The sequence below is a fragment of the Microcaecilia unicolor genome, chromosome 5 (genome assembly GCF_901765095.1).
Source record: "Microcaecilia unicolor chromosome 5, aMicUni1.1, whole genome shotgun sequence".
Lineage (NCBI taxonomy): Eukaryota > Metazoa > Chordata > Amphibia > Gymnophiona > Siphonopidae > Microcaecilia > Microcaecilia unicolor.
The window spans coordinates 249,841,131-249,856,973 of record NC_044035.1 but is presented as its reverse complement, the minus strand read 5'-3'; the positions used below and the strand labels follow the sequence as shown (position 1 = coordinate 249,856,973).

General features: G+C 41.9%; 1 protein-coding gene across 2 annotated transcripts in view; it reads right to left on the bottom strand.

Annotated features, from left to right (window-relative positions):
- Positions 1 to 251: 251 nt before the first annotated feature.
- Positions 252 to 15,843, bottom strand: part of CASR (calcium sensing receptor) — a 227,488-nt gene continuing 211,896 nt past the window's right edge. For both annotated transcript variants that reach the window (XM_030203971.1, XM_030203972.1), the window contains exon 7: positions 252 to 2,209. In XM_030203971.1, the coding sequence (XP_030059831.1) occupies positions 795 to 2,209 (1,415 nt within the window). In that variant the 3' untranslated portion in view covers positions 252 to 794. The remainder of the gene's footprint in view (positions 2,210 to 15,843) is intronic.

Here is a 15,843-nt window from a genome sequence, read left to right as displayed (position 1 = left end):
AGTAGCCCACTTGTGACTGACAAGTGAAGCAATGCGCTAATGCGGTTTTTGGTCTGAAACATTACACTTAACACTGTAGCAGAGGTTTCTGAAGAATAGACATATGATAAATGAGAGCCGTCATTAATATCGCTCTATGACATTTTTGTGTCTTTCAGAATCACATGCCATTGTAACCATGCTGAATGTACTATTTGAAGACACATTGACCCAGTGCAAGTGTGATCTGTCTCTGTACATATGTGCGCTGGCTGGCAGTAAGCATGCTTACATATTTTATAAATAAAAGGACATTGTCTTTGGGGGTCCAAAATGTCTCACTGTTACGCTGCTAAATACTAGTTACAAGGTAGGACAATAGAGCATTCTATTCTTTGGCTGTATGTTTTGTTTATAACATCATGTGTAATTTACTATGTAGAACAGAGTATGTACAAATGTAAAATACAAGGAAAATGGGGGGGAACCCCCCCCCCAACAACACAGTCACCTTAAATAATGCAAAAAAAAAAATCTGGTTTGACAAAGTTGGACAAAATTAGATCTCTGCAGCTTTTCAATCATTTTCTTCTGTTCCAGGATTAATCTGTTGGCTTCAGTGCCTGACCCTGCTTGCTCTCAAAAAAAAAATCCAGCATGTAGTCCTTGACTGTCCATTATTAGGTCTCTAGAGAAACAGTAATAAGACACTGTACTATAATGATAAACCTAGCAAATATCTCCACTGACTGGCCTGTCTAGCTCAGAAAACATACACTTGTTTAAGTCTTCTCCACATTTTCTGGTGTCCTTTGTTAAGAATTCATTGCATTCTCTGTAATGGCATCACCAATATAGTTTGTTGAATTCCCTGGTGGAGAAAGAATTTCTTCAGTATTTTGGGCTTCTGGTTTGGTTTGGCTTAGGGATCTTTGGGACCCTGACTCATCATTGTTGGTGGCTGTTTTGAAGCTTGATTCGCTGCCCATTTCACTGTTTTGTAGAGGGAGTAGAGCCTTGTGTCTCATGAGGCTGTCATCGCTATTTTTTCCTTCCAAAGAATTCCTCTTCTTCATATTTTTATTAGTAATGATGTTCTTCTGAGGTTCGTCAAAGCTCAAGGACAAAGTGACTGTCCCACTGCCAAAGCTTACTTTCTGTTTGCACCCTCGCTGCCTCTCTGTTGGTGAAGAGGGCTCTTCATGGTTGCTCTTGCTGCTGATTGAAGACGATGGGGTGGAGCCTGTTGAGCCTCCAAGGCTATTGGACCTCTTATGTGACACATTGCTGCGTCTCAGTGTTGCCCTTGCTGCCACTTTGAAAGCATGAGCTGCAGTGCTACATCGGACTTCTTCAATTGTATTTCTTGATGGCCTAAACAATATGATGTAGATCTTGTTGAAAAATATGCAAGCTAAGAGCCCAAAGCTGGATGCCAAAATGGCAATCACCTCAACAGCAGATACAAATTTCCCATAAGTGCTTGCATAGGCTGGGATGAAAGAGATCCACACAATGAAGAATATGAGCATACTGAATGTGATGAACTTAGCTTCATTGAAATTTTCTGGAAGTTTTCTGGACTTGAAGGCAAAGAAAAAACAGACGGCAGCTAGTAGACAAGTGTAGCCAATCAGGAATCCAAGTGCCATCAAAGAACCCTCATGGCATGTGATAAAAATGGTCTCATCCTCTAGTTCATGATTCCTGTAGCTCCAAGGTGGTGCTATGTAAAGCCAGATGACACAGATTACAATTTGTACGAAAGTGCACAGGAAAACCAAGAGGAACTGGAGGTTGAGGCCCCACCATTTGCGATGAAAGCTTGTTGGAATCTTTGCCTCAAAAACTAGAAGGATCCGGTTGGTTTTCACCAGAATGCAAGAGATGCAAAGAACAAAACTGATTCCAAATGCTGGTTGCCGCAAGCGGCATGTCCAGTTTTGTGGTTCCCCAATGAAAATCAAAGAACTTGAGAAGCAGCAGATCAGGGAGAAGAGGAGGAGGTAGGAGAGCTCTCTGTTGGTGGCTTTAACAATGGGCGTATTACGGAACTTAATGAAAACTCCTAGGACGAAGGAGGTCAGAAAAATGCCCAAGACAGCAAAGAGAGTGAGGGCAATTCCAAAGGGCTCTGTCCAGGACAGGAATTCAATCCGTTTCGCAATGCAGGCTGTGTGGTTTTCATTGGACCATGAATCGGGAGGGCACTTTTCACAAGCACTTGCATCTGCAAAAAAAAAAAAAAGCATCAAATAAAGTTCATGGAACACAGATTTAGTTATTTTTTATTTAAACATTCCTTATACACTGCCCATCTACAAATCTAGGTGGCTTACAAAGTCACATGCATAATAAAATTAGATAAACTTACAACAATAAAGAAAGCATATTCCAAACTAAAATACATAATTACAGAGCTAAAAAAATCAAGAAAAAGCAAAATAACAAAGTTTTTGAAAAGTGAGTAGGGATTCACTAAAATGTAAAGTCAATGGTAAAGAATTCCATAATAATTGACCTACAATATGAATAGTAAATTCCTCTATTCTTCACAGGTAACCAGTATTTTTTAGTCTCTTGCTACTTGTAAATTTTATTTATTATGACATTTGAATCCCACACTATCCCAAACAGAGTTCAGGTTCAATGTGGCTTATAATCCAATAAGTAGGTACTATCTCTGTCCCTAGAGGGCTCACAATCATGGTTTTTATACCTGAGGCAATGGAGGATTAAGTGACTTGCCCAGAGTCACAAGGAGCCGCAGTGGGAACCGAACCCAGAATGGTGGGATCAAAGTCCGCTGCATTAACCATTAGGCAACTCCTCCAATGAATTCAATTGACTTTAATGAAGGTGAATATAAATTGAGAGGAGCTATTGTTAGTAATATGTAATTTATCCTTAAAATCAAGCGGTACTGGAAGATTGGAGCGTGGCCAATGTAACGCCGATTTTTAAAAAAGGTTCAAGAGGAGATCTGGGAAATTATAGACCGCTGAGTCTGACATTAGTGCCGGGCAAAATTGTAGAGACTATTATAAAGAACAAAATTACAGAGCATATTCAAAAGCATCGATTAATGAGACCATGTCAACATGGATTTAGTGAAGGGAAATCTTGCCTCATCAATCTACTACATTTCTTTGAAGGGGTGAACAAACATGTGGATAAAAGTGAGCTGGTTGATATTGTGTATCTGGATTTTCAGAAGGCGTCTGACAAAGTACCTCATGAAAGACTCCAGAGGAAATTGGAGAGTCATGGAATAGGAGGAAGTGTCCTATTTTGGATTAAAAATTGTTTAAAGGATAGAAAACAGAGAGTAGGGTTAAATGGTCAGTATTCTCAATGGAGGAAATTGGAGAGTCATGGGATAGGAGGTAGTATTCTATTGTGGATTAAAAACTGATTAAAAGAGAGAAAACAGAGAGTAAGGTTAAGTGGTCAGTATTCTCAATGGAGAAGAGTAGTTAGTGGGGTTCCCCAGGGGTCTGTGCTGGGACTGCTGCTTTTTAACATATTTATAAATGAACTAGAGATGGGAGTACCTAGTGAGGTAATTAAATTTGCTGATGACACAAAGTTATTCAAAGTTGTTAAATCGCAGGAGGATTGTGAAAAATTACAAGAGGACCTTATGACTCTGGGAGACATGGAGGAGCATAATTGAACGGGGTGCCCAAGTTTTCCTGAGGGCGCCCTCGCAGGACATCCCTGCGAAGGGGCGGGGAAACCCATATTATTGAAACAAGATGGGCGGCCATCTTTCATTTCAATAATATGGTCGGGGACGCCCAAATCTCAACAGTTAGGTTGACCTTAGAGATGGTCGACCTAAATGTTTAGATGGTTGACCTTAGAGATGGTCGTCCCCGGTTTTCGGCCATAATGGAAACTGAGGACGCTCATCTCAAAAACAACCAAATCGAACTCATTTGGTCGTGGGAGGAGCCAGCATTCATGGTGCACTGGTCCCCCTGACATGCCAGGACACCAACCGGGCACCTTAGGGGGCACTGCAGTGGACTAATTGATGCACTAACTGAACGGAAAAAGCCCTTCCCTTACCAATCCCTTAGCGATTCGGAAAGTAATGGGCATGCATGAAGGAAATTGCATGCAAATGAGCTGCTCACTGTTAGCTCATTTGCACACTATTTCCTTCCTAAAGAGGGGAAGCCAGTGCAGAGCAGCCAAACGTTATGCGTGGCTGCTCTGCGCGGCTTCATACATGCAGACAAGCTGCGTGTATAATAGCCATCTACAACCTTAAAAAAACACAAGTCCAGGTGAAAACGTCCAAGTGCTCGTCAGGGACGGGTTTTTTTTTTTTGGAGTATGGGTGAAGGATGTCCAAGTGTTAGGTGCCTTTGTCCCTGTGACGGGCATTTGAGGATGTCCAAAATGTGGATGTTTCTGTGAGAAGGACGTCCATGCCTTTGCTATGCCACTGACATCCCCTTTATTTATTTGGATTTTGGATCACAAGTAGCAGCAGTGGGATTTGAACCGGCCACCTCTGGATTGCAAGACCAGTGCTCTAACCACTAGGCCACTCCTCCACTCCACTCCCTTGAAATTTGGCCATCCCTGTGGGGGGGGGGGGCAGTTCAGGACGTCCAAAATGTTTGAAAGAAGGATGGCCATGCCTTCGCTATGCCTCCGCTGACACACCCACTCCTCCTCCCCCCCAAGGGACCTGCATACTGCTGCGATGGACCTGAGTATCATATTTGAGGCTGGCAAAAAAAGTTTTTAAAGTTGTTTTTTTCAGGGTGGGAGGGTGTTAGTCACCACTGGGCGTGTCAGGGAAGGTCATCCCCGATTCCCTCCGGTGGTCATCTGGTCGGTTTGGGCACTTTTTGAGGCTTGGTCGTAAGAAAAAATGGTCAGGGATGCCCTTCTTTTTTCCATTATTGTTTGAGGACGCCCATGTGTTAGGCATGCTCCAGTCCTGCCTTCACTACGCCTCTGACACGCCCCCGGGAACTTTGGTCATCCCCACGACGGGAAGCAGTTGGGGACAACTAAAATCGTCTTTCGATTATGCCGATTTGGGCAACCCTGAGAGAAGGACGCCCGTCTCCCGATTTGTATTGAAAGATGGGTGCCCTTCTCTTTCGAAAATAAGCCTGTAGGCGTCTAAATGGCAGATGACATTTTATGTGAGCAAGTACAAAGTGATGCATGTGGGAAAGAGGAACCCAAATTATAGCTAAGTCATGCAAGGTTCCACGTTAGGAGTCACAGACCAAGAAAGGGATCTAGGTGTCGTCGTTGATGATACGTTGAAACCTTCTGCTCAGTGTGCTGCTGCAGCTAAGAAATCAAATAGAATGTTAGGTATTATTAGGAAAGGAATGGAAAACAAAAATGAGGACGTTATAATGCCTTTGTATCGTTCCATGGTGCGACCACACCTCGAATATTGTGTTCAATTCTGGTCGCCGCATCTCAAAAAAGATATAGTGGAATTAGAAAAGGTGCAGAGAAGGGCAACGAAAATGATAAAGGGGATGGGACGATTTCCCTATAAGGAAAGGCTAAAGCGGCTAGGGCTCTTCAGCTTGGAGAAAAGGTGGCTGAGGGGAGATATGATAGAGGTCTATAAAATAATGAGTGGAGTTGAACGGGTAGATGTGAAGCACGCTTTCCAAAAATACTAGGATTAGGGGTCATGCGATGAAGCTACAAAGTAGTAAATTTAAAATGAATCGGAGAAAATCTTTCTTCACTCAACGTGTAATTAAAACTCTGGAATTCATTGCCAGAGAATGTGGTAAAGGCATTTAGCTTAGCAGAGTTTTAAAAGGGTTTGGACGGCTTCCTAAATGAAAAGTCCATAGACAATTATTAAATTGGACTTGGGGAAAATCCACTATTTCTGGGATAAGCAGTATAAAATGTTTTGTACTTTTTTGGGATCTTGCCAGGTATTTATGACCTGGATTGGCCACTGTTGGAAACAGGATGCTGGACTTGATGGACCTTTGGTCTGTCCCAGTATGGCAATACTTATGTACTTATGAGTTGTCTTTTTAAAGGTGATACTCACGTGGGCTGAATCAAGATAATTGGGTTTATCTATCTATCTATCTATCTATCTATCTATCTATCTATCTATCTATCTATCTATCTATCTATCTATCTATCTATCTATCTATCTATCTATCTATCTATCTCTCAAATTAGAGACATACAAAAAAAAAAAGCAAACTCAGATAATATCATATAGCTAAACACCCCCTCAACCTCAAACAACTATGCTTCTAATTGATACTAATGGATGCTAATCCAATCTTCAGTGAACACTTTCTGAGATCTCTGTGACTGGAATTTCCATGCCACAACTGTCACTGAATATAAAAATGTTCTTTCTGCAGTGCTGAAGAGACATCTGAAGAAAGGAACTGTGTAGTCTCAAAAGCTCTCAATCTTTGGCTAAGATTAAGTGTAGAATTAACCTGGGGGTTTTCAGCTGTATGCTGATGAGGGTCCTTTCCCACCCTTTTGACTGAGATTAAAAGATTGAATGCTGTCGAATATGGAGAGGGGGGGGGGGGGGGGGGGGACTCCAGAAGGGCCACTAGAATGCTGTGTTTATGGGCCTAATCTCTGCACTTGTCTTTTTTTAAAACCTGATGTTGAGCTGGCCTCAGCACACACGATGCTGGAGATGGTTGGGAGTTTATTATTAGGATATACCAGCTGCTGAAATCTACAAAATAATGCCCCAGAAAGCAACTGTGCTAAAATGATACTTTAGTAACCTATGACTCATTGGAGGCTGAATATCTTGTGACAGACTGTTGCAAATGTTACGTGGAAATGTCTTTAATCACATCAAAGTGCAGTAGAAGTCATAATGAAGGTAATTTTTTTTAACGGCACCTAGGCAGGGAAAGAGCATAGATGCATATGTTACATGTACAAGTGGCAATCCTCAACCCACTTGCCCAGGCTCTGCTTTCAGGATCACCTAAATGTATATTGTATAAATACAGATGCTATGTTTTCCTAGAACCCACTTTTATGTGTATATATTCTGGTTCAGCTTTGTAAGTGCCTACCTGAGTATGTAAAATGTTTTTCTACATGCTCAAATCATTTAAAATATTACCCCAACATCTTTGCTCACACCTTTTTCAGTAGTAGCTCAAGGTGAGTTACATTTAGGTACCCTGTGCATTTCCCTGTCCCTGGAGGGCACCCAATCTAAGTCTGTACCTGAGGCAATGGAGAGTTAAGTTGTATCTTTGGAAGAAAAGCTAGTGAGGTTGTCTAGTCAAATGTCATCCATGTCTTTGAGAACAAAAATGTATTTTTCACTGGACTGTGTATGAAGGGGAAGAAGGGCACTGAAAGCAAACCTTGCCCTGAGATCTGTTTTGTTGCTTGACTGCCCTGCCAATAATGCACATGGTTACAGGCAGAGATGGAAGAAGATCTCCTTGAATGAATTACCCAAATCTCTCTTCAGAACTTGTTTTGGTTATTGTTATCTACAGCTTGAACAAACCAGATCTGCTGTATAAAGCTTAGATTTCAGGGCATGTCTGCCCCCCCCCCTTTTTTATTTCATAGGAAGTGACTTACTGAGACAAACTTGGAAAAATCCAAGTGCCAGTCTGAGCTATGGGTGGTAGACAGCTCCTTCTTGGCTAACACTAAGAACCTGATCAATATTGGGGGGTTGCTATTACCATCTCACAGTACCACATTAGGGACCTGCATAGCCAAAGCAGAAGGATTAAACCTCCTATTAATAAAATAGCAACTTTCTTTAGAAAAATGTAAGTCTCCCTTTGTATAAAGCAGTTCCTCTTTTGTAAGGTGTAGTCTTTTTTTTTTTTTTTTGCTGTATTCCAGAAGCAGAGAGCCTTTATTATTGGTTCTGTTTTGCCCTGGATCTCTATCACATGAGCCCAACAAGACAAATATTATATTTATTTATTTAGATTTTGCTCACAACTTTTTCAGTAGTAGATCAAGGTGAGTTAGGTACACTGGGTATTTCTCTGTCCCTGGAGGGACCACAATCTAATTTTGTACCTGAGGTAATGGGGGGCTTAAGTGACTTGCCCAAGATCACAAAGAGCAGCAGTGGGATTTCAATTGGCCACCTCTAGATGTCTAGACCACCTATGGACATCAAGACAGACCAGTGCTCTAACCACTAGGCTACTCCTCCACTCTGCTCTTTAAGTGCTGTCTCCCAGCAAACTTTCCTAGCTGTTTTAAGTTAGGTTTGAGAATAAAGACTGAGCCTCCTCCCCCCATTTTCAGTATGAGTAGAGAATGGGGTTGCCATGTCAAAACAAAGAGGCTGATCCAGTCCTGGTTTTATCCTATTGCATGAATGGACCTGCAGTGCTGAACTTCTTGGGGAAATTCAACTGGACCCATCCATCAAAAGATTTCAGATACACTGCAGTAAGAGTTCTTCAGAATGCTAAGAAATTTGGTTTTGTCTCACTTCTTAAGTGTGCTGATTATTGGCTTCCTATTATTATTAATAGTAAAAATGTATAGCCTGTGCCTGGCTTCCAGTGCTCAATGTGGGTTACAAATGCACATGAATAATATTTAAAACAATACAAAAACATAAAATAACATACATTTCAGCAGTACTTATCAAACATATAAATGGCAAGTGACCGACTCACCTGCAAATGCGCAGTAGAGTCGGAACACTGAGAGTGTAGAAGTCCAAGCCCCGCCTCCACCAGCAGTACAGCCCAATAGGGAGGAGGGCTTGGACATGGGCGTGCAAATCGGAGGAGGAGGGAGCAGGAAGGGAAGGAGGGGGCGGAACTGAGGGAAACAGATGCTGGGGGGAGGGCAGGGGAGAGAGCAGGGTTGGTGGACGGGGGGAGGCCATAGGAAAACAAAAAACTAGCCTGTTGTTACGGGCTTAACGGCTAGTATTAAATAAAACAGAATGAACCAACAACACATCTCAGTTAGAAGTATCAATTCTCATTAAAAAAAACAATAACAGCTACAGCATTTTTATCGTTATTTTTAAATATCATTACTATATCATTACTGTAAACCATCTGGAAGAGTTTTTAACTGCTTTCTAAATTCCAGTGTTTTTGAAATAGATCTCAACGTTAATGATAGTGCATTCCATAGAGATGGTGCAGCAACCGAGAATACTCTTGCTCTGGTATCACACAATTTAGCATACCTCAAATTAGGAACATCCATCAAACATCCAAAAATACTAGGACTAGGGGGCATGTAATGAAGCTATTAGGTTGTAAATTTGAAACAAACCAGAGAAAATATTTCTTCACTCAACATGTAATTAAACTCTGGAATTTGTTACCAGAGAATGTGGTAAAAGCAGACTAGCAGGGTTTAAAAAAGTTTTTGGATAATTTCCTAAAAGAAAAGTCCATAAGTTATTATTAAGATCTACTTGGGGAACATCCACTGCTTATTTCTAGGATAAGCAGCATAAAATCTGTTTTACTGTTCTGGGATCTTGCCAGGTACTCGTGACCTGGATTGGCCACTGTTGGAAACAGGACACTGGGCTTGATGGACTTTCGGTCTGTCCCAGTATGGCAATGCTTATATTATATTTTTATGCTCTAAAAATCGAGGAGGTCGATATAACCTTAACATAGATTTCAATGTGATAGGGACTTCTTTATTAAGTGCCTGTGGAATTAGTACCAATGTTTTGAACTTGATTTGGTATTCAATTGGTAACCAATGTAGTGATTGCAACATGAGTGTTGCTGAATCAAACTGTTTTTCTCCCAGCAACACCCATACAGCAGTTTTCTGTGCTACCTGCAATGGTCTAATTGCCGTTTTTGATAATCCAACATATAACCCATTGCAGAAATCAAGATGTGAAACCACCAAATATATCTTACAGGATCAAATTGAAAGTGATGGTACTTGTACACAAAGGGGCGGATTCAGTAAATGGTGCCCAAAATGAGGTGCTGTTAAGATCCACGCCCTGCGTAGGCTTCCCATGCCCAACTGTGGGCACGAGGACGTAGGCGTGACAAACGCTGGTGTAAATCCTTGCTCTCAACTGATGGCAGTTGGACATGCAAATCCAAGTATTCTCTAACATCGTGCCTAATTTCTGAGAACGCCCCTGACCTGCCTATGCCCCTTCTATGGCCACACACTATGAAATTTATGTGTGCATGTTATTTATTTTTATTTTATTTATTGCATCTGTATCCTGCATTTTCCCACCTATTTGCAGGCTCAATGTGGCTTACAAAGACCTGTTATGGCATCGCCATTCCAGGGTAACAGATACAATTGGTGTTACAACAAGATCAAGGATGAGAAAAAAGATCTAAGCGGACAATTATAGAGAGATGACTTTCTGAGTAAGGTGAAGTGGTGTAGTGTTATAATTAAGCTATGGATTCTCGTTGTAGAGCTTGTTGAAGAGATGGGTTTTCAGAGATTTGCGAAAGTTAGTTATTTCGTTAATTGTTTTCAAGTCAATTGGTAGTGCATTCCACAGCTGTGTGCTCATGTAAGAGAAGCTAGTCGCATGTGTTAGCTTGTATTTTAATCCTTTACAGTTGGGGAAATGTAGATTGAGGAATTTGCGGGCTGATCTTTTAGCATTTCTGGGAGGCAGGTCCACGAGGTCTAGCATGTAGGTCGGGGCATCTCCGTGGATGATTTTGTGAACAATATAGAATAGAGGGTAGGGCAGATGTACACAGAACTCCCAATTAGTGCCAATTAATTCCAATAATTGATTGTTAGCACCTAAGTTTTTATCGTTTTCCATCTGTGGCCACCTTTAAATCTAGACTGAAAGCCCACCTCTTTAACATTGCTTTTGACTTGTATCCACTCGCCTCCACCTACCCTCCTCTCTTCCTTCCCGTACACATTAATTGATTTGATTTGCTTACTTTATTTTTTGTCTATTAGATTGTAAGCTCTTTGAGCAGGGACTGTCTTTCTTCTATGTTTGTGCAGCGCTGTGTACGCCTTGTAGCGCTATAGAAATGATAAATAGTTGTAGTAGTAGTAGTAACAGTCTGCCATTGCGGTTCAAACGTGAAACCTGTGAGTCAGCATTTCGGAAGCATCTCAGAGACTTTCTCTTGTTCAAGGCTTTTCATTGTTTAGATTAAGTGATGTATTTGTGATATGTCCTGATTTTTCTGTGTTTTATTTTTGATAATAATTTTTTTGTTTGTATATTTTAGGGTTTAAATCTTTTTTATTGACTGAAAATCAATGCAAACCAACAAAACTTCAACATGAGCATTGTACAAATGCAAGGAAATCATTTACATTCCAGTCAATTAAGTTTTTCTTTTATCCCCAAACCTCCCTTCCCCCTCCCTAATCCTGCTACTTATATAGTTCAACATGTTATTGGTGACCATACATTATACTCCATTTATTCAACATTCCCCATTACATAGCCCACATCTTCCAATAGCATCCTCATTCCATTCTCTAATGATCCCAAAAGGAACATAAAAAAAAAAAAAAAAAAAAAAAAACCCCTTTTCCCCTTTCTTCTTTCTCCTTTCTCTTCCCTCCTTTATCCGTTACCCTTTTCCCTTCTCTTCTTCTTCCCTTCTTCCTTTACAGTCTATTTAACAGAAAACTTCGTGCTCTGGAGGATAATGATTGTATGTACATTTCCCAGATTCCCAAGAACACCTTTCTTCTCTTTGGGGATGATCCCACTTGTTTGTATATTTTATAGATGTTTTTATTGTAATCTGCCTTGGATAAGGGCAGAAAACAAATAATCTAATCTGTCTATTTTCCGGGCGCATCTGGGATCTGCTTCCAAATTTGGGTGACCTATACAGAATCTGGGGCACAGACTTCAGTAAATCTTTCTGGTCTGATTATCCTATACCTTGTTCCACTCAGTGCATTCTCAAAATAGCCATTTGCTTGCTTTTTCCTCCTCCCTCGACATTTTGTTTTGAAGTCATCCAGAAATCTGCATTCTTTCATCTAGCACCAGTACCACTGAACTCATTACTATTTTATTTAAGAGAAGAAGGCTCTCATGAGGATCAAAGAAGGCTTTAGAGTATTTCTTTGAGCAGGCATACAGGCTGGCTGGCTGAGGGCCACAAAAACCAGTCATCAGTTGCAAAAGTTCTTCTGTTTAGTTCTTTAATTTCTACCTTTTAAAATTTTTGCTGAGATTTTATGTACATACTAGAATTTCCTATTTTTAATTTTCACTATATTTGGTTGTAAACTACTCTGGTAATTTTCCTTTGAAAAGCAATTATTAATAAATAAAATTAACTATGAATCCATACATGCAATAGGATAAAACCAGAAATGGATTGTCCTCTTCTTATGACATGGAGTCTGCTGGCAACCTTAGCTGGGCCAAACTGAGAAAATGAAATGTCAGCAACTGGTCTGTGATGTTGTAAGGGCTATTCAGCCCTGTACAGAGAGGGCTGGGAGTGATGATGGAGGGTAGAGGGCATCCAGACCCATAAGCCTAGAATTCATTATCTCTTGAAATATTTTTAAATTCTAGATCTGCCTATGTGTCCCAGTGTGCTATTCATCTTGTTTGATCAGAAGGGAAATAATTTAGCAGTAATCTCTCGGAAGTGAGTATTTACCTTCTAGTTAACATTGCATTGTGAAGAAGTAAATGGTTGAAGGCGAAGGGTTTATAATGGCTTTAGCCTCTTAAATGCCAGAAAACCACACAACTCCTCAAATGCAACCTGTGATTACCTACAGGGCTCATTACAAGTAAAGGGCATGCAATTTTAAATATCTGCCACTAGAGGACACCAGACATCAAACAATCAGACTCAGGATGGTTGATTGTCACAAGCATGAAACATAGGAGCAATAACCAGAGTTCCAGAGCTGCTATTTTCCAGTGAGATTTTAGACCAGACCTGGATTTCTGGTAGCTAGAAGGGATTACAACAAAGGCGCCAACTCTCCAGAATGACTGGGGGATGCTAAACTTAATAACCATCACCCTCTCCCTGGACAAAGTTACTGGGGGTGCTCAAGCACACACTGCACCCACGGGGGGGTGGAACCTATCTATCCCAGTGTGTGGCAGCAGCAGCAGCAGCAGCCAAAAAAGCAAACATGATGCTAGGAATTATTAGGAAAGGGATGGTAAATAAGAGCAAGAATATTATAATGCCTCTGTATCGCTCCATGGTGCAACCACACCTTGAGTACTACGTTCAATTCTGGTCGCTGTATCTCAAAAAAGATATAGTAGAATTATAAAAGGTTCAAAGAAGAGCGACCAAAACAATAAAGGGGATGGAACTCCTCCCATATGAGGAAAAGCTAACGAGGATAGGGTTCTTCAGCATGGAAAAGAGACAGCTGAGGGGACATAAGAACATAAGAGTAGCCATACTGGGTCAGACCAATGGTCCATCTAGCCCAGTATCCTGTTTCCAATAGTGGCCAAGCCAGGTCACAAGTACCTGGCAGAAACCCAAATCGTGGCAACACTTCATACTACAAATTCCAGGGCAAGCAGTTGCTTCCCTATGTTTGTCTAAATAGCATACTATGGACTTTTCCTCCAGGAACTTGTCCAAACCTTTTTTAAACCCAGATACACTAACTGCTGTTACCACATCCTCCAGAAAAGAGTTCTAGAGCTTAACTATTTGTTGAGTGAAAAAATATTTCCTCCTATTTGTTTTAAAATTATTTTCAAGCATCTCCTAGTCTTTGTACTTTTGGAATAAGTAAAAAATTGATTTACTTCTACTCATTCTTCACCACTCAGGATTTTGTGGACCTCAATCATATCTACCCTCATCCGTCGCTTTTCCAAGCTGAAGAGCACTAACCCTAATGAGAGGAGGTCCATCCCCTTTATCATTTTGGTCGCTCTTCTTTGAACCTTTTCTAATTCTGCTATATCTTTTTTGAGATATGGCCAGAACTGAATGCAATACTCAAGGTGTGGTCGCACCATGGAGCGATATAGAGGCATAGTATTTTCAGTCTTATTCACCATCCCTTTTCTAATAACTCCTAGCATCCTGTTTACTTTTTTGGCCGCCACCACACACTGAGTAGAAGACTTCAGTGTATTATTTACAATGACACCGAGATCTTTTTCTTGAGTGCCGACCTTCAAATTGGACCCTAGCATCAGGTAACTATGATTTGGATTATTCTTTCCAAAGTGCATCACCTTGCATTTGTCCACATTAAATTTCATCTGCCGTTTGGATGCCCAGTCTAAGGTCTTCCTGCAATATTTCACAGTCCGCATGTGTTTTAACAACCTTGAATAGTTTTGTGTCATCTGCAAATCTAATCACCTCACTCGTTCCGATTTCCATATCATTTATAAATATGTTAAATAGCACTGGTCCCAGTACTGATCCCTGTGGCACCCCACTGTTCACCCTCCTGCATTGAGAGAAATGACCATTTAACCCTGCCTTCTATTTTCTGTCCAATAACCAATTCCTAATCCATACCAGAACCTTGCCTCTTATCCCTTGACTCTTTAATTTTCTCAGGAGTCTCTCAAGAGGAACTTTATCAAAAATTTTCTGAAAATCTAGATACACTACATCAACTGGCTCACCTTTAGCCACATGTTTATTTTCACTTTCAAAAATTGGTGAGGCAAGGTCTATAAAATCATGACTGGTGTTGAACGAGTAGAAGTGAATCGATTTTTTACTTGTTCCAAAAGCACAAAGACTAGGGGACACTCAAAGATGATACATGGAAATACTTTTAAAACAAATACGAGGAAATATTGTTTCACTCAAAGAGTAGTTAAGCTCTGGAACTCATTGCCGGAGGATGTGGTAACAGTGGTTAGTGTATCTGGTTTTAAAAAAGGTTTGGACAAGTTTCTGGAAGAAATGTCTGTAGTCTGTTATTGAGATGGGCATGGGGAAAGTCATTGCTTGCCCCAGGACTGGTAGCATAAAATGCTGCTACTGTTTGGGTTTCTCCAGACCAGTGGCGTACCAAGGGGGGGGGGGGGGCGGGGGGGGCGGTCCGCCCCGGGTGCCAGGGGGGGGGGGGGGTGCTCCGCTACCGCCGCCTCCCGTGGCCGTTCCCGCGGCGCCGCACATTAAAAAAACCGGAGAAGCTGCGTCGCAGGCAGCGCCTCGTGCCCTGCTTGTAAAAAAAAAAATCAAATCTCCTTCCCCTCCTTGTCTTGACGTCGACTCGGGCCTTCCAATCAATTTGATTGGAAGGCCCGAGTCGACGTCAAGACGTCAAGACAAGGAGAAGGAAAGAGATTTGATTTTTTTTTACAAGCAGGGCACGAGGCGCTGCCTGCGATGCTGCTTCGCCGGTTTTAACGGGACTGAGGTGGGGAAGGAGAGGGGCGAAAGGGACTCGGGTGGGGGTGTTCAGAGGGGAGAAGGGGACTGGGGTGGGGATCTCAGAGGGGAGAAGGGAAGGGGAGGGGAGGGAGAAGGGGACTGGGATGGGGGGGTTCAGAGGAGAGAAGGGGACTGGGGTGGGGGTCTCAGACAGGGGAGGGGAGAAGGGGACTGTGGTGGGGGTCTCAGACAGGAGAAGGGGAGGGGAGAAGGGGACTGGGGTGGGGGTTGTTCAGAGGGGAGAAGGGGGCTGGAACTGGGGGCTGAAAAAAGGGGCAGAGAGAGAGAGAGGGGACAGATCCTAGATGGAAGGGGGAGTGAGAGGGAGGGCAGACCCTGGATGGATGGGAGAGGGAGGGCAAATGGTGGATTGAAGGGGCAGAGAGAAAGGGCAGGCAGTGGATGGAAGGGACGGCAGAGAGAGAGAGAGAGAGAGAGAGAGAGAGAGAGTGAAGACAGATGCTGGATGGAAGGAAGACGGTGAAAAGAAGATGAGGAAAGCAGAAAC